The 18,847-nt window shown below is 44.6% G+C and overlaps 1 protein-coding gene across 2 annotated transcripts; it reads left to right on the top strand.

The window, feature by feature from the left end:
* The first annotated feature begins 7,133 nt into the window (after positions 1 to 7,133).
* On the top strand, positions 7,134 to 14,377 carry LOC142906926 (lamprin 0.9-like). Of its 2 annotated transcripts, XM_076055696.1 has the most exons (7): positions 7,134 to 7,291; positions 8,788 to 8,847; positions 9,737 to 9,880; positions 10,565 to 10,621; positions 12,687 to 12,761; positions 13,336 to 13,380; positions 14,122 to 14,377. In XM_076055696.1, the coding sequence occupies exons 1-6, from the start codon at positions 7,231 to 7,233 to the stop codon at positions 13,368 to 13,370; spliced, it is 432 nt and encodes a 143-aa protein (XP_075911811.1). In that variant the 5' UTR covers positions 7,134 to 7,230; the 3' UTR covers positions 13,371 to 13,380; positions 14,122 to 14,377. The 2 variants fall into 2 exon arrangements, with proteins under 2 accessions (XP_075911811.1, XP_075911812.1); XM_076055697.1 differs by lacking the exon at positions 10,565 to 10,621.
* Positions 14,378 to 18,847: the final 4,470 nt, after the last annotated feature.

Genomic DNA, 18,847 nt, shown 5'->3' with positions numbered 1-18,847 from the left:
CCATTTATTTTAGAGTTACAGATTTGTCTTTTTTCTTTAATTGGAGGTGACTTATTTGGGCTTTCTGATCATGCCCCGTCGCCCACTTGTCTATGTAGACCATGCAACACGATACCTAAAATCGCCTTAGAGCAATATAATATACGATATGCCTCTGCCACTATGTTGAACATCTTTCGCACCCTACATAACCAACCGTGTTAATCGGAGGTTCGAGCCATCATAACAGCACTAATTGGGCACTCGATGGATTGACATTTTTACAATGCACTGGCAACAGCACTGTTTAGACCGTTTAGCGTTGTGATTCAGTGAGTGAGTGTAGTGGTTCTGAGTTGTGATGAACTTCACTCACCCACAGGGTGGCCCAGATATCCCGTAGACAAAGTGCTCACTGTCTGCTTGCCAATGACAGCTGTGGCAAGGCAGAGACACGCACGCAACACAAATAGACACAGAGACAAAAACAATCCCCTTCATAGCCTACATAGCATGTTGGGGCAAGTGATGTTAGATGGCATAGCGGCCAGCCGCCTTTGTCTCCCCACTGTTGATGTTTATACACTGACCCATACAATTATTTTTAATGCTGAGTCAAGGAAAGGCCCAGTACCAGTTCAAAAATTCGCCACCGTTATTAGATGTGGGCGGAAATCGAACTCAGGTAACCGTGTTCATAACACAGTGCGCTAAACACTACACCACACTGCTCCTACAAAGATTCTCCCTGTAGTCTTAACAAACTGTTGAGGCAAGTGTCGTTCTCGAGTAACAATTATTGAGGCAAGTAGTGACACACAAGCGGGTGGATGGCCAGCACCACAGATACAAAAAGATAAAGACAGCCATAGATGCGTGCACACGGACACACAAACAGATGCACAGACTTAATCTTTTTTTTTACCAGGTAAGGCCGACTGAGCTATGTAACTCTTTTTTAGAACCGCAGAACCGACCTGGTCACGAATGATAAGCTGAACAAAGTGGCTGATGTGGAAATGTATAGCAGCAGCCAAAGACTCTAAACACATGTTTCTGAATGCGGAGGGGGAAATTAGAGAAACTGAATAAAAATCATCGCCGCCACCACAGAGACTCGCACAGAGGCATACATTGACACACAAAGTCCGACGCAGACTCGCACTCACAGAGATCGTCAGATAGACAGACAAAGATGCACACGCAGAGATTCCATCCAGCTTACGCGTCGCAGTGGCGAGGTGAAGGAGGGCCAGGACGAGCAGAGCTTGGATAGCGGCGGCCATTTTTCTTTAAGGGTTTTCTACTTTCGCTGTCGACGACGAGGAGAGGAGGGCTTTGAGTTGAGGCTGATGAAGCTTCACTGCGGAGTGACGAGCCTGGGAGTTTGAGCCCCGGCTTTTAAAGGCAGCTACCAGGGACTGGCTTGGCTTTGACCCAGCCAAGACAAGGCATAGCCTCAATAGCTCCAGTGTCGCGCTGGCAAACGCCAAAATCAAAGCACCACGTCTATTTACTGTCAAAATACGGGAGGCATTGAAAATATTTCTCTAAATATTTTTGGGTTTTTTTTTTACTTGAATTTCAGTACATTTCCACTCGACACGGATAAATGTCGCATTTGCAACATTTTCATACAGTGCACCTCACTAATTAAAACATACACATGGACACACCAACGCATGTATACAGTACTGTCATTTATTTCCAATTGTGCACACGTAAAGTATATTCACACGACAAAGACTCTTCAGTCCTAATTTCTCTGAATCCACGACATTTACAACACCAGTCAGTGCTGAAATAGAAACCTAATATATGTTTCGTTTACGTGACAACCCCGTTTTCTTACTGTGTCGGCTGGTGGTGGGTTAACGATACATTTATATTCATGGGATCTAACCCCCCCCCAAAGCAAACTTTATTATTTAGCCTGAATGTTAAGCCGAACAAAGCTGGGGGTTTTGTTTCAGTCCATCGGTGCCCAGTAGTATTTGTCTTCGATTTAAAGCTTTCGTGACTGCAAGGATTCATCTTCTTTGGTTCTTTCGGTGAAGTCACCACCACCACGTAGAATGAGAATAAAATTAATACATTCATTCTACGTGACTTTAACGAAAGAACCAAAGAAGAGTGTTCGTCTTGTCCTGCATCTTGTTGCCGTTGCGTTCTCGGCGCGTAATTGACAGGCCTCGGGCGCGTGCTCCATCGCGTGACGCAAAAAACGGCGACTCGGGGATTGGCTCCTGAGCCACACGTGCACGTGTATAGGCCACGCCCAGGCAACACGCGCGTGTTCAGAGGCTTGGCCTCCCCGAAATGTCCGAAGTTAAATCATTGATATTTATTTTGATATCGCCAAATGAGAATTGTTCGATAAAAATCAACGCTGACCGTTGATTTAATTGAGCAATGATATTTATTGGATGTTCTTTTCGGCATTAATTGTCGGCTTTTACCCTTTCTGGCAATAATGTAAGGGAGGCATTCCGATATTCATAAAAAAACAAATGGACATATTTTGTAGGGCATAATGGATAATGAATAGATGCATAATTAAGGGTGTTGTTAAAGTCGCTTCTCATCATTTTAATGTGCAGCTGGTGAAATTTCAGCTAGCGGGGTCTCGACTGTGCAGGGTGAAAATAATTTGAACATTAAATCTTGACTTAAAGCTTTCGTGACTGCAGGAATTCAAATTCTTGGGTACTTTGGGTAAAGTCACCTATCTAAAAGACCCAAGAATATAATTTGAACACTGTATTATACTTTCACAAAGCACTCCTTTGGCTCGATTCGGTCTGCGGGAGGATTGAGCAGCCTGATGTTGCGTGGCGTTTGGGCTGATGTCGTGTCTCTTGGCAACTTTTACAGGGTACGAGATGTGAACTTTCGGTGTTGATTTTCGTGTAATTGGCCAGGCCGCGTTTTTTGGCCCCCAAAGTGTATCAAAACAAAATGGCGCCCGAGGTCCCACCCAATGGCCGCCTTTATTGAATTACCTTCACGAGCTTGAATCACTTCGCTGTTTTTGGTCCATGGGAGGTGAATTAAGGAGTATACAGTAATCGGAAGGTTATTAATACGTTTATTGAGTTATGTTCACGAGCTTGAATGACTTCACTGTTTTTGGTCCATGGGAGGTGAATCAAGGAGTATACAGTAATCGGAAGGTTATTAATACGTTATGGAAGGTGAACAAAAAAAATAGAGGCAATTATTCGGGTAGTTTGTTCAATCGAATGTTTATTAACTTTTTCAGAGTTTATGGTTAAAACAATGGCTGACGTGCAGCCTCGGATTTGGCATTGAGAGTAATGCTTTGATTGGTAGAGAACATTTTAATTGTTGCTTCAGAGAGAAACAAATATTGTATGCATTTATTCTATTTACAGTATTATAAGCCCCAATAGATGCGTTAAATGAAATATTACAAGTAAATGTTACATGTACAGTGAAAGAAAAAAGTATTTGATACCCTGCTGATTTTGTACGTTTGCCCACTGACAAAGAAATGATCAGTCTACGATTTTAATGGTAGGTTTATTTGAACAGTAAGAGATAAAATAACAACAACAAAAAAATCCTGAAGAACACATGTCAAAAATGTTATAAATTGATTTGCATTTTAATGAGGGAAATAAGTATTTAACCCCCTCTCAAGCAGAAAGATTTCTGGCTCCCAGGTGTCTTTTATACAGGTAACGAGCTGAGATTAGGAGCGCACTCTTAAAGGGAGTGCTCCTAATCTCAGCTTGTTACCTGTATAAAAGGCACCTGTCCACAGAAGCAATCAATCAATCAGATTCCAAACTCTCCACCATGGCCAAGGCCAAAGAGCTCTCCAAGGATGTCAGGGACAAGATTGTAGACCTACACAAGGCTGGAATGGGCTACAATACCATTTCCAAACAGCTTGGTGAGAAGGTGACAACAGTTGGTGCGATTTTTCGCAAATGGAAGAAACACAAAAGAACTGTCAATCTCCCTCGGCCTGGGGGCTCCATGCAAGATCTCACCTCGTGGAGTTGCAATGATCATGAGAACGGTGAGGAATCAGCCCAGAACTACACGGGAGGATCATGTCAATGATCTCAAGGCAGCTGGGACCATAGTCACCAAGAAAACAATTGGTAACACACTACGCCGTGAAGGACTGAAATCCTGCAGCGCTCGCAAGGTCCCCCTGCTCAAGAAAGCACATATACATGCCCATCTGACGTTTGCCAATGAACATCTGAACGATTCAGAGGACAACTGGGTGAAAGTGTTGTGGTCAGATGAGACCAAAATGGAGCTCTTTGGCATCAACTCAACTCGCCGTGTTTGGAGGAGGAGGAATGCTGCCTATGACCCCAAGAACACCATCCCCACCGTCAAACATGGAGGTGGAAACATTATGCTTTGGGGGTGTTTTTTCTGCTAAGGGGACATGACAACTTCACCGCATCAAAGAGACGATGGACGGGGCCATGTACCGTCAAATCTTGGGTGAGAACCTCCTTACCTCAGCCAGGGCATTGAAAATGGGTCGTGGATGGGTATTCCAGCATTACAATGACCCAAAACACACGGCCAAGGCAACAAAGGAGTGGCTCAAGAAGAAGCACATTAAGGTCCTGGAGTGGCCTAGCCAGTCTCCAGACCTTAATCACATAGAAAATATTTGGAGGGAGCTGAAGGTTCGAGTTTGCAAACGTCAGCCTCAATACCTTAATGACTTGGAGAAGATCTGCAAAGAGGAGTGGGACAAAATCCCACCTGAGATGTGTGCAAACCTGGTGGCCAACTACAAGAAACGTCTGACCTCTGTGATTGCCAACAAGGGTTTTGCCACCAAGTACTAAGTCATGTTTTGCAGAGGGGTCAAATACTTATTTCCCTCATTAAAATGCAAATCAATTTGTAACATTTTTTGACATGCGTTTTCTGGATTTTTGTGTTGTTATTCTGTCTCTCCCTGTTCAAATAAACCTACCATTAAAATTATAGACTGATCATGTCTTCGTCAGTGGGCAAACGTACAAAATCAGCATGGGATCAAATACTTTTTTCCCTCACTGTATGTATGATACTATTGTGGCTTTAGAAATGTAAATCAAAGATAAATATACAGTATACATTTGTTAATGCGTATTCAGTGCTGGGTTAGTGGGAGCGACTCGGGGATTGAACAGTGGTAGTGTTTGTGGCGTGTGGGCTTATGTCTCTTGGCCAATGTTCCAGAACGCCACGGTGGCTATGAGATACAAGCTTGTTTGCCCGTCCAAAGACGGGCGTATTGCAGTAAATCTGAAATATTAAAGAGAAAAATTGTTCAGCTCATGATTATTTATGGGGGGGGGGGGGTGTGGGGGGGGGTGTCGTGTGGAGTGACGTTACGCGTGGGACACATTCTTTGTTCGTTATATTAGTAACTAGCTTAACTACCCGGCTTCACCCGAGACTTGGATTCTTGTCTTGGATTAATACACGGCCTACGCGGAAGGTGGGGGGGGTGGGGATGCCTGACATCAGCAGGCACACTGCGTAACGCTTCCGCATGCGGGTGACATCACAGATCTGACGTCACCTTTCACTGGCCGCTCATTATTTCGCACCCCTCCCCCCCCCCCAAAATATATATAAAAATCTATTTTTATACTTTTTGCATTGTGTACAGTCTGGAAACTACCCACATGCCAAATTTCAAGTTTGTTACATGTCGGGAAGTACGCTAAACATTTTGAACAGACACACATATTCACAAGTTTCCCTTTTATATATAGATTAACCACCTCGCCTGGTATACAGAAGGTCGTAGCTTCGATACCGAATTTGGAGTTGCGTGTTCTCCTCGTGGTCGTGTAGCTATTTCCTTGGGTCCTCCAATTTTTCTCCTCTGCATTTAGAATCAATGTAACGGGTTTAGAGTATTTGGCTACTGCTATTAATTGCCACATAAGCCGCTTCATTAGCCAATCCTTTGCTTCTACACGTCTCTCCCAGTGTTTGCGCGGATTTTTTTTCCTATCCTCTGGTTATTCCCTCCACATTTATAATTGACATGCGTTCAGAGCATTTGACTGCTATACATTTTCACGTGATAAGGCACTTCGTTGAGCTATTATTTGTGGCCAGGTTGAGCATAGATCTCACTTGGTCTTCATGGGTCTCTATGGATTTCTGTGGGCCTCTATGGATCTCTCGGTTCGTGTCCACGTCCCCTGCTGGTCTCATTCCATGTGGATGAGTTCCTAAAACAATAACACCTCGATGCACATCTCGCCCGTTTGCATCATTTCGCAAAGACTTCATCACTTTATGAATACCGCTCCCCGCTTTGCGTCACCTCAACCCCATGCTTGCGTCGTCGACAGCACCGCTCATCCTTTCTCATTATCCGTCGCCTCTCAGCCTTTGCCTCCAACACCGTAACCCGGTGAACCGCGTCGATGGACGTTGTTTCCATAATCGTCGCAAATCTCAGGAAAGCATCCCCCATGTACACTGGGGTATTGCTGTTTTATAATGTCTATAATTCACAATGGTCGGATGGAATTATGGCATTAAGCAGCCTACCAAGGCATCGGAATTCCTAGGTCGTGGATTTTAACTGCGCCACTGTTGACGAGATGTTAACAACCTCGCCTGGTACACAGGCGGTTATGGGTTCGATCCCGACCCTTACCCCTGTACAATTGGAGTTTGCATATTCTCCACCGTGGTCGTATGGATTTTTTTCTCCGGGTCTTCTGTTTTTTGTCCTCCACATTTAGCATCAACATCACGACATTTAGAGTAATTGGCTGCTTGGCATTTCCACACAATGACATCAGCCACTTCGTTGTGCTATCATTTGTGATGGCCAGGGTGCTTCTGAAAAAGATCCATGTTAGCAGTGGACCTTACCTGGTAAAAAACAATAGTTTAGTTTAATATCGAGGCAAATGCGACATTTAGCGGTGTCGAGTGGAAATGTACATAAACTCAAATTAAAATATATATTTAGAGAGGCTTCAATGTGTAGCGTATTTTGACAGTAAATAGACGCGGTGCTTTGCTTTTGGTGTTTGCCAGCGCTACACTGGAGCTATTGAGGCTAGGTCTTGTCTTGGCTGGGTCAAAGCCAAGCCAGCCCCTGGATGCTGCCTTTAAAAGCCGGGGCTCAAACTCCAGGCTCGTCACTCCGCAGTGAAGCTTCATCAGCCTCAACTCAAAGCCCTCCTCTCCTCGTCGTCGACAGCGAAAGTAGAAAACCCTTAAAGAAAAATGGCCGCCGCTATCCAAGCCCTGCTCGTCCTGGCCCTCCTTCACCTCGCCACTGCGACGCGTAAGCTGGATGGAATCTCTGCGTGTGCATCTTTGTCTGTCTATCTGAGGATCTCTGTGAGTGCGAGTCTGCGTCGGACTTTGTGTGTTAATGGATGTCTCTGTGACAGTCTGTTTGGTAGCGAGTAATTTTTTTGTCCAGTTTCGCTAATTTCCCCCTCCACATTCAGAAACATGTGTTTAGAGTATTTGGCTGCTGCTATACATTTCCACATCAGCCACTTTGTTCAGCTTATCATTTGTGACCAGGTCGCTTCTCAAAAAGAGATACATAGCTCAGTCGGCCTTACCTGGTAAAATAAAAAAAAAGATTAAGTCTGTGCATCTGTTTGTGTGTCCGTGTGCACGCATCTATGGCTGTCTTTATCTTTTTGTATCTGTGGTGTTGGCCATCCACCCGCTTGTGTGCCGCTACTTGCCTCAATAATTGTTACTCGTGAACGAGACTTGCCCCAACAGTTTGTTAAGGCTACAGGGAGAATCTTTGTAGGAGCAGTGTGGTGTAGTGTTTAGAGCACTGTGCTATGAACACGGTTACCTGAGTTCGATTCCCGCTCACAGCTGATAACGGTGGCGAATATTTGAACTGGTCCTGGGCTTTTCTTTGACTGATAATTAAAAATAAGTGCATGACCTTGATTTTAAGCTTTCGTGACTGCAGGAATTAATACTCTTTGGTTCTTTCGGTAAAGTCATGTAGATAGAACAATAGCTAATAGATCACGTGTTTCGAAAGCAACACAAGCCATCGTCTTCAGGTGAAACAATATAACAGCAGGAGGACTGCTGAGGCCGAATGAAATGTAGTGATGGAATTTGCAAGTAAATGTAAAGCTAGCAAACGTAAGGCTAGTAAACGTTGACTAATTAAATTTACAGAGGGAACAAGGTGATAGAGAGAAAAAAAAGATAGCAAACCTTGCAAACTTAGAAATGTAATGCAACTCAGAAAGTCGGCCACCACAACAGTTAACACTTTACCTGGTTGATCAACGTCCTTTCAAAGATTGCTATATTTTGCATCTATGTTCTCGGCTGAAGTTATGTCTGAGTTGTGTGGAAATCCTCCTTGTAGAGGTGGTTCAATCTTGATTTGAAGCTTTCGTGACTGCAGGAATTAATACAGCGCCCTCTTACCCTTGGGTTGTACCAACCAAAAACGTATATAACCTCCGGTTGCAGTAGCTCCCTTGCTACATTTCCTCCGGCCTCAGCAGTCCACCTGCTGTATTGTTTCACCTGAAGATGATGGCTTGAGTTGCTATCGAAATGTCGTGATCTATTAGCTACTTTTTCTATCTACGTGACTTTTCCAAAAGAACCAATAAGTAATAATTGTATGGGTCAGTGGATAAACATAATCAGTGTGGAGACAAAGGCGGCTGGCCGCTATGCCATCAAACATCACTTGCCCCAACATGCTTTGTAGGCTCTGAAGGGGATTGTTTTTGTCTCTGTGTCTATTTGTGTTGCGTGTGTGTCTCTGCCTTGCCACAGCTGTCATTGGCAAGCAGACAGTGAGCACTTTGTCTACGGGATATCTGGGCCACCCTGTGGGTGAGTGAAGTTCATCACAACTCAGCACCACTACACTCACTCACTGAATCACAACGCTAAATGGTCTAAACAGTGCTGTTGCCAGTGCATTGTAAAAATGTCAATCAATCGAGTGCCCAATTAGTGCTGTTATGATGGCTCGAACCTCCGATTAACACGGTTGGCTATGTAGGGTGCGAAAGATGTTCAACATAGTGACAGAGGCATATCGTATATTAAATTGCTCTAAGGCGATTTTAGGTATCGTATTGCATGGTATAAATAGACAAGTGGGCGACGGGGCATGATCAGAAAGCCCAAATAAGTGACCTCCAGTTAAAGAAAAAACACAAATCTGTAACTCTGAAAAAAATGGCATGTTAAAAACACAAACACAGCCCATATAAAGGAGGAACCCTTCAAATAAATGAAAGCATAGTCCAGAAGGCAGCATAGTCCAGCAGGCGGCAGAATCTAAATGCTTCAAATATGGTCACAGGCCAACACGCACACTTCTCACGCATACATACTCGCTCACATCCTAACACTCACACCCATTTTCATGCACCCACTCACACACGCTCACAATCACTCACACATTCTTAGATGCACATAAACACTCATTTGTGTGCGCATATGAACGTGTTTTTGTTTTAACGATGTCTTCCTACCTCCCTATGTCTCTTCCTTAACCCATGCATGGACAACTCATAGTGGGTAAGTCGTTGGCACATCTCACTCACATCAGTCTCACGAATAATCCTGTACTACATTTATCATAGTTCATAGTTCATCATAGTTCATTTATTTGGTATAGTCCTGTGAGCCATTCGGCTCTTGAATATCAATATGCAACACATGACAGAGCCTGAACCCACGTTCTCTATACTATTCCCTCTCGCTATTACAGGAGGCCTGGGCTATGGAGGCCTTGGCTATGGAGGCCTGGGCTATGGAGGTCTGGGCGTTGCTGGTCTGGGCGTTGCTGGTCTAGGCTATGGTGGTCTAGGCTATCCCGGAGCGGCTCTTGGAGGAGTCTACACGCACCATGCAGGTAAGAGATACCCCCGCTTATGACACACACTCAACCTCTTATACCAAAAAAGTCGTGGTCAAATTAGCATTGGAAATTCCACACTCCTATGGCAAGGGGCGAGTTGATTCACACGACAAGCCACTATTGATCTTCTCTACGAAGTTTATTTGTTTTAGCCATCAACCAAGATTTTAACTCTCAACTTGCTGATTGCGAGCTGCTCAGCTCTACGGGGGAGCCACCCGTTCAGTTAGGCTCAGCTGCTCCCTAAACGAACTTCAGCACTTCAGACAGCCACGCCCACTCGACCCGTCTGGACTGTGCCAGTCAAAGCGGAGCGGTTTGGTAGGCCCACTAAGATATGCAGCTAATTTTCAGAAGCGACCTGGTTACAAATGATAGTCCAACGAAGTGTCTTACAACGTGGACAATTAAATCAGGCAAACAATCTGAACGCACGTTTCTAAATGTGGTGGTGAAATAAAAACCCCATCAAAATCCACGCGACCAACCACGGGGGAGAACACACAAACTCCAAATATACAACAGGCGTCGTCTGGGTCGGGATCGAACCCTCGTCTTCCTGTATAGCAGGCGAGGTAGGTAACATCTCAGCCACCGTTCCACACCAATCCCTCTTCAACCTCACGTCGAATCTCCTCCCCCCAGCGCATTAAACAAGGAACTGTCTTTCCCTGGCAGCTGGGCTCGTTCACCCTTACGGTGGACTCGGATACCATGCGGCCCCCTATCACAGCGGTGGGTATGCTGCATGTGCATGAGCTTGCATGTGCCCCCCCCACGCCTACCTAAATGTTTGAATTAAATCTTAAAATCCCCTCCCCTACTAACACCGTCACCACGACACCCAAAGATGAACGTGAGTCACGAGCAAAATTGGTTTGCCATAATTGCAGTCAACATTTAATCGATTACGGTAGAAGGGGCGTGGAAGAATGTATGTATAGCAATAAGGGTAAATCATATTCTTAAGAATAGGGTTTCCCATTTTTTTCTGGCAACAAAACAGGTGTTTAGATATAAAAAAACACCAAACTGAAGCCTTTTGCAAGGATTGATGTCTGCATTAACCACATTTACGTGTGGCGAAAATACAACCAAAAAACATGTTTTCACAGTATATGCATTGTCTTTGAAACTGATTGGTCCACACCAGAGACAGCTTTCTTTAGAGCCGAGTCTCAAATAGTGTCAGACCAGAGGAAGCCAAATCCTATTCTTATTCTCATCACGGATGAAGGTGCAGCATTACAACTGCCACTGGTGGCAGAATGTGCCTCAACGAGAGGCGAGCTCTACAGGATATTTTATTTATCCGGTCTAATTTTCCATGCCGGCACGGAGGAGTTGACGGAGGTGGGAGTCACTCCACACGGTTCCCCCTCCAACGCACGCAATCTGCCGATCGGCAAAAAAAACTGTGCCGAGCCCATTTCATATTTTGCGGGTGAAGAGATGCGGAACCGCATTTCCCCAATGTCACATCTCAGAAGTTAAGAAGATGTTGAGCCTGGATTTGGCTTTGATTTGGGTGACAAGCCGCCATGCATGGACCGGATGTCAAGGAATGTTAAATTTGGTTCGGTTTAGTTATTGCCACGTGAATTCAGTGGCGACTGCTTTATTTTGTGCGGAGCATGTTAGCATCGAAACGCAAAGTCTCAAACGTTCGGGAATGTCGGGTTGATGGTGGTTGGATTGGGGGGGGGGGGATTTTAACAAAATAGTCTAATCTTTAACTATCATCATCGATGTAATTAATTTCCACAATCACTGCTGTTGTTTTATAATGGGACCTAACCGATATTTTGTCCGCAGTTATAGCAACAGCAGTGGGGTATGCGCACGAATGATGATACCTGGCGTCGATGATGATTTGTGTTGATCGCAATAGTGATAATGATCTTGTCATTATTACTATTACCCTGAACAGTAACAACACAGCTCGGCTCAATCAGTAGAGATCGTCTTTGCAGTGTTAGCTGTGAGCACCACTAATGTTGTTGCGAGTTTATACTCACGAGACGAGCAGAAAGGCACCTGCCAAAACCTGCAGTGATTGATGGTGAGAGGGGACAGGTAGGAGTGTGGATGGAGAGAATAGAGCATTGATTATTTAAAGAGTCTAATCTTTAACGATCATCATCGATATCTATAATTTCCACAACCACTGCTGTTGCTGTGTTTTTTTAATGGGACCTAACCGTTATTTTGTTTGAGGTTAAAGCAACAGCAGCCAAAGACAAGACGGTAGTCGGACCATTTTGTATTTTAACTGAATAAAAATTCCGACGTTTCGATCACAACACAAGCGATGACTATCGCTTGTGTTGTTGATCAAATCAAGAATATGAATTCCTGCAGTCACGAAAGTTAAAAAAATAACACACGCATGCGTGATGAACTTCCTTCACATCGTACATAGCCAACTGTGCTCATCGGAGGTGTGGAGGAGCGACAACTTAACACGAGAAGCAGCTCGCTAGAAATCAGTTTTCGATCTCGATGATGTTAAAAGTACCGCAGCTTCAGTGTCTTCCTGATATCGCAAGAGCGTTCCAGACGGCCGCAGAAGCGCATCTGAAAGGGCCGCGCGATGATGCGGTGACGTTCTTTGTTCGACGGACAGCCAAAAGCCGCTGCGAGTGTGTGTATCTATGTTGGAACATCTATCACACCGTACGTTAAAAAAACGTGCTCATATGGACGTGTATAGGGAGTGTAGCTGAGCGAGGTTTTAATTTTTAACCACCATTTTTAACCCCCCACCCTCCCTCTCCACCCTGCTGTTTGTTGTTTGCAGCCCTCGGCGGACTCGGCTACCCCCTGGGTATTGGCGCCGGTGTCGTGGCTCCCCACGTGGTGAAGGGCAAAGTCGGTGAGGGTTCCTTCGCTTTGTACGGCTATGGAGTGTGTGTGTGTGTGTGTTTAGTGAGTGTTTTGATAACTGTGGTGGCTGACTGTTGGAGCCCTCATTTCCTACTTGATTTGAAGCTTTCGTGACTGCAGGAATTACTCTTTGTTTTTTTTCTTTCGGTAAAGTCACGTGTAAATAGGAAATAATAAAGTGACATAATAGCGTGCGACGTTTCGGTTGCAACACAAGCAGCCGTCATCAGGTAAAGAAAAAGCTAAATTTACGAGAGAGGGGAAACACATAACCCCAGATGTATTTACAGACACCCAAGTAGGGGGGGAACTAACACAGATACAACAGGGGACACAACAGAGAGAGAAGCATACCAGACAAACAGGGTTTAAGCAAAATTTTGGAAACCATATAAAGCAACACAGACGGTCGGTCAAAACACAATCAACGCATGGTCCGGTTGATCACGCTATTTCAAAAGATTGCTAATCCTCTCAACAACGTCTGCCGCGGTCAATATTACGTTGCAACACGCGCCTGAGTCTCCGCTAACCTTTGCCTGTGACGTGCGCCGTGTCTGCAGCTGCCCCGTTGGCGCCTGTTGTTGCTGCCATCTAAATCGTCACCGGTGAGCGAAGCGCGCAGAGACACCAAAGACTCACGCAGAGGAGGCCCGTACACTAACACAGAGGCCCATTGCCCTACCCGAAAAACCCCATAATACCCAGAGACCCATAACTGTTCCCAGACATCCGTACACTTACAGAAACCCTCAAACTCATGCAGAGATCTTCAAACTATGACAAAAAATAATTTGAGAAAACCTCCCGTTCCAAGTAAAACCTCATCAAGCAGATTATTGAAGCTCCTGGGTGGATTTGTGGCACAGCGGTTGAAAGTTGTGGAGATGCACATTTTTAGACACAGTGGAGTGACACGTGGATTAGAGAACACATGAAGGTTATTGTCTCCCCCCCAACGGCAACAACAGAGGGCCAACGCTCACAACAATGAGCGGAACAACCAGATGGATGCTAAAATGTGGCAAGTTAACACAGTGATGAGGACACCTGCAAGTCATCTCAGTCAGCCAAGTGCATAGCAGCTCGGTTCGTATCCATGACCTGCCAGCATCAAGTGCCTCCCACACATCACCTGACGGCCTCAGCGTGGTCCTAACCTGGCAAAAGCACCATTGTGACGTCACTATCACTTAATGGATTCATAGAGACGCAGGTTTTGGTCCGATCTTCGTGTGGGCCTAACCCACAAATCGATCATTTATAACGCTGGCCGCGAAGGCCGACCAACGTTTTATTGAGTGCAACTTTTTAATTGATCTGTGATGTGTGTGTGCGTCCGTGCCCAGCCCTGCGTCCCCGTCTGCAGATGACTCAAGACTCCGGTGAAGAAGTGACTTGACGAACGTTATGGACAGCCGCCTCCAACCACCACCCGCAAAAAAAGGGGGCATAGGTTCACCACCTACTCCCCCTCCCATACCTGCCCATTCATACCCATTGACCCAACCCATCCGACCCAAGCTCTTGACTCTTACACAAATTCTCATCATCTGTGCGATGTCCTTCTTGTGTTCCGGATTCAAATTAAAAAAATTAACTGTACTCACTGCACTTGTGCTTGCTATTTGTGACGTAAACAAACGACCTCGCGCGTGTGTGTGTGCGTGTGTGTGTGCAAACGCGTGCGCCGCAGTGCATTGTCACACGTCCAACTGTCACGTGACCCAATAGTTAACCAAAGCGTCCAAAAGCAGGGAAATCGTACACGGTCACGAAGCGTACATTTCTCACCAGTTTACCTTCCATTCTATTTACGTATAACAGAGATTAACCTAAATTTTGACTTAAAGCTTTCGTGACTGCAGTAATTCATATTCTTAGCTATTTCGGTAAAGTCACGTTGAAGGGAAACAATAAAATAATAAAATAAAATATATAAAACAATAAAAAATCTCACGACGTTTCGACCATAACACAAACGGTCATCATCAGGTGTGAAAACCAACGGCAAGAAACTTTTTTTTGCCGTTGGTTTTCACACCTGATGATGACCTGATGATGACCGTTCGTGTTATGGTCGAAACGTCGTGAGAATTTTTTTTATTGTTTAATATATATTTTATTATTTTATTGTTTCCCTTCAACGTGACTTTTCCGAAAGAGCTAAGAATATGAACAAGAGATTAACCTGCCAGACACCTGGTTGCCGAGAGTATGAAGCGCACTTAAGCTGTCACGGCTCGCTTTTGCACGTACAGCCTGCACAGATTCAGCGTAGCCATACACAGCACGTTAACTTCACAATGATCCTATGAAGTGGAGAAAAAAAAAACAGAGAACCCGGACAAAAATCTACGTAACCATGGGGAGAAAATGCTCATTTCAATTATAACAGGAGTCAGGGTCAGGATCGAACCCACGGCCTCCTGTACATCAGGCAAGAGAGTTAACATCTCGCTACCGCAGGGAGATCTTGGGAGACCGGCTCTGAGGTTTGAGGCTGGCAGTCTGTAACTTGATGCTGGCAGTCGGTAAACATGCTTACTCGCCCCTAACTGGGCATCTGTGAAAAAGAGAGCTTCATAGCTGATCGCATTACTCCAATCTTAAAAAAAAAACATGATTCTATTGGCATTCGAAATATGTTGCTACAGAAGGATACTGCAGATAAAACCGGAGCCAAAGAGTGACCAACGCATAAGGAGAAGAAGATGACCTGATGATGCAGGCAGAGACGAGAAGGAAATTGGCACTATTTGGACACATTTGTAGGATGGACAATATAACAATTTGGAATAGATTTCGATTCAAAGATTTCGTGACTGCAGGGATTCATCTTCTTGGTTATTTCGGTAAAGTCACCATGTAGAAGGGAAATAATAAAATATAAAATAAAACAAATATTTTATTTCATTTTGTTTTTATATTTTTTATTATTTCCCTTCTACGTGAATTAACCGAAAGTACCAAGAAGATGAATTTGGAATCAATCGAATGTTTATTAACTTTTTCAGAGTTTATGGTTAAAACAATGGCTGACGTGCAGCCTCGGATTTGGCATTGAGAGTAATGCTTTGATTGGTAGAGAACATTTTAATTGTTGCTTCAGAGAGAAACAAATATTTAATGCATTTATTCTATTTACAGTATTATATGCCCCAATAGATGCGTTAAATGAGATATTACAAGTAAATGTTACATGTACAGTGAAAGAAAAAAGTATTTGATCCCCTGCTGATTTTGTACGTTTGCCCACTGACAAAGAAATGATCAGTCTACAATTTTAATGGTAGGTTTATTTGAACAGTGAGAGACAGAATAACAACAACAAAATCCAGAAAAACGCATGTCAAAAATGTTATAAATTGATTTGCATTTTAATGAGGGAAATAAGTATTTGACCCCCTCTCAATAAGAAAGATTTCTGGCTCCCAGGTGTCTTTTATACAGGTAACGAGCTGAGATTAGGAGCGCACTCTTAAAGGGAGTGCTCCTAATCTCAGCTTGTTACCTGTATAAAAGGCACCTGTCCACAGAAGCAATCAATCAATCAGATTCCAAACTCTCCACCATGGCCAAGACCAAAGAGCTCTCCAAAGATGTCAGGGACAAGATTGTAGGCCTACACAAGGCTGGAATGGGCTGCAAGACCATTTCCAAGCAGCTTGGTGAGAAGGTGACAACAGTTGGTGCGATTATTCGCAAATGGAAGGAACACAAAAGAACTGTAAATCTCCCTCGGCCTGGGGCTCCATGCAAGATCTCACCTCGTGGAGTTGCAATGATCATGAGAACGGTGAAGAATCAGCCCAGAACTACACGGGAGGATCTTGAGAATGATCTCAAGGCAGCTGGGACCATAGTCACCAAGAAAACAATTGGTAACACACTACGCCGTGAAGGACCGAAATCCTGCAGGAATGCTGCCTATTACCCCAAGAACACCATCCCCACCGTCAAACATCGAGGTGGAAACATTATGCTTTGGGGGTGTTTTTCTGCTAAGGGGACAGGACAACTTCACCGCATCAAAGGGACGATAGACGGGGCCATGTACCATCAAATCTTGGGTGAGAACCTCCTTCCCTCAGCCAGGGCATTTAAAATGGGTCCTGGATGGGTATTCCAGCATGACAATGACCCAAAACACACGGCCAAGGCAACAAAGGAGTGGCTCAAGAAGAAGCACATTAAGGTCCTGGAGTGGCCTAGCCAGTCTCCAGACCTTAATCCCATAGAAAATCTTTGGAGGGAGCTGAAGGTTCGAGTTTGCAAACGTCAGCCTCAATACCTTAATGACTTGGAGAAGATCTGCAAAGAGGAGTGGGACAAAATCCCACCTGAGATGTGTGCAAACCTGGTGGCCAACTACAAGAAACGTCTGACCTCTGTGATTGCCAACAAGGGTTTTGTCACTAAGTACTAAGTCATGTTTTGCAGAGGGGTCAAATACTTATTTCCCTCAATAAAATGCAAATCAATTTGTAACATTTTTGACATGCGTTTTCTGGATTTTTGTGTTGTTAATCTGTCTCTCCCTGTTCAAATAAACCTACCATTAAAATTATAGACTGATCATTTCTTCGTCAGTGGGCAAACGTACAAAATCAGCATGGGATCAAATACTTTTTTTCCCTCACTGTATGTATGATACTATTGTGGCTTTAGAAATGTAAATCAAAGATAAATATACAGTATACATTTGTTAATGCGTATTCAGTGCTGGGTTAGTGGGAGCGACTCGGGGATTGAACAGTGGTAGTGTTTGTGGCGTGTTGGCTTATGTCTCTTGGCCAATGTTCCAGAACGCCACGGTGGCTATGAGATACAAGCTTGTTTGCCCGTCCAAAGACGGGCGTATTGCAGTAAATCTGAAATATTAAAGAGAAAAATTGTTCAGCTCATGATTATTTATGGGGGGGGGGGTGTGGGGGGGGGGTTGGTGTCGTGTGGAGTGACGTTACGCGTGGGACACATTCTTTGTTCGTTATATTAGTAACTAGCTTAACTACCCGGCTTCGCCCGAGACTTGGATTCTTGTCTTGGATTAATACACGGCCTACGCGGAAGGTGGGTGGGTGGGGATGCCTGACATCAGCAGGCACACTGCGTAACGCTTCCGCATGCGGGTGACATCACAGATCTGACGTCACCTTTCACTGGCCGCTCATTATTTCGCACCCCTCCCCCCCCCAAAAAAAATATATAAAAATCAATGTTTATACTTTTTGCATTGTGTACAGTCTGGAAACTACCCACATGCCAAATTTAAAGTTTGTTACATGTCGGGAAGTACGCTAAACATTTTGAACAGACACACATATTCACGAGTTTCCCTTTTATATATATAGATTAACCACCTCGCCTGGTATACAGAAGGTCGTAGCTTCGATACCGAATTTGGAGTTGCGTGTTCTCCTCGTGGTCGTGTAGCTATTTCCTTGGGTCCTCCAATTTTTTTCCTCTGCATTTAGAATCAACGTAACGGGTTTAGAGTATTTGGCTGCTGCTATTAATTACCACATAAGCCGCTTCATTAGCCAATCCTTTGCTTCTACACGTCTCTCCCAGTGTTTGCGCGGATTTTTTTTCCTATCCTCTGGTTATTCCCTCCACATTTATAATTGACATGCGTTCAGAGCATTTGACTGCTATACATTTTCACGTGATAAGGCACTTCGTTGAGCTATTATTTGTGGCCAGGTTGAGCATAGATCTCACTTGGTCTTCATGGGTCTCTATGGATTTCTGTGGGCCTCTATGGATCTCTCGGTTCGTGTCCACGTCCCCTGCTGGTCTCATTCCATGTGGATGAGTTCCTAAAACAATAACACCTCGATGCACATCTCGCCCGTTTGCATCATTTCGCAAAGACTTCATCACTTTATGAATACCGCTCCCCGCTTTGCGTCACCTCAACCCCATGCTTGCGTCGTCGACAGCACCGCTCATCCTTTCTCATTATCCGTCGCCTCTCAGCCTTTGCCTCCAACACCGTAACCCGGTGAACCGCGTCGATGGACGTTGTTTCCATAATCGTCGCAAATCTCAGGAAAGCATCCCCCATGTACA

Source organism: Petromyzon marinus, chromosome 72 (assembly GCF_048934315.1).
Source record: "Petromyzon marinus isolate PM22_M1 ecotype Great Lakes invasive population chromosome 72, UKy_Petmar_22M1.pri1.0, whole genome shotgun sequence".
NCBI lineage: Eukaryota > Metazoa > Chordata > Hyperoartia > Petromyzontiformes > Petromyzontidae > Petromyzon > Petromyzon marinus.
Note: the sequence above shows the minus strand (reverse complement) of the source record. Positions and strands in the feature narration are given on the sequence as shown.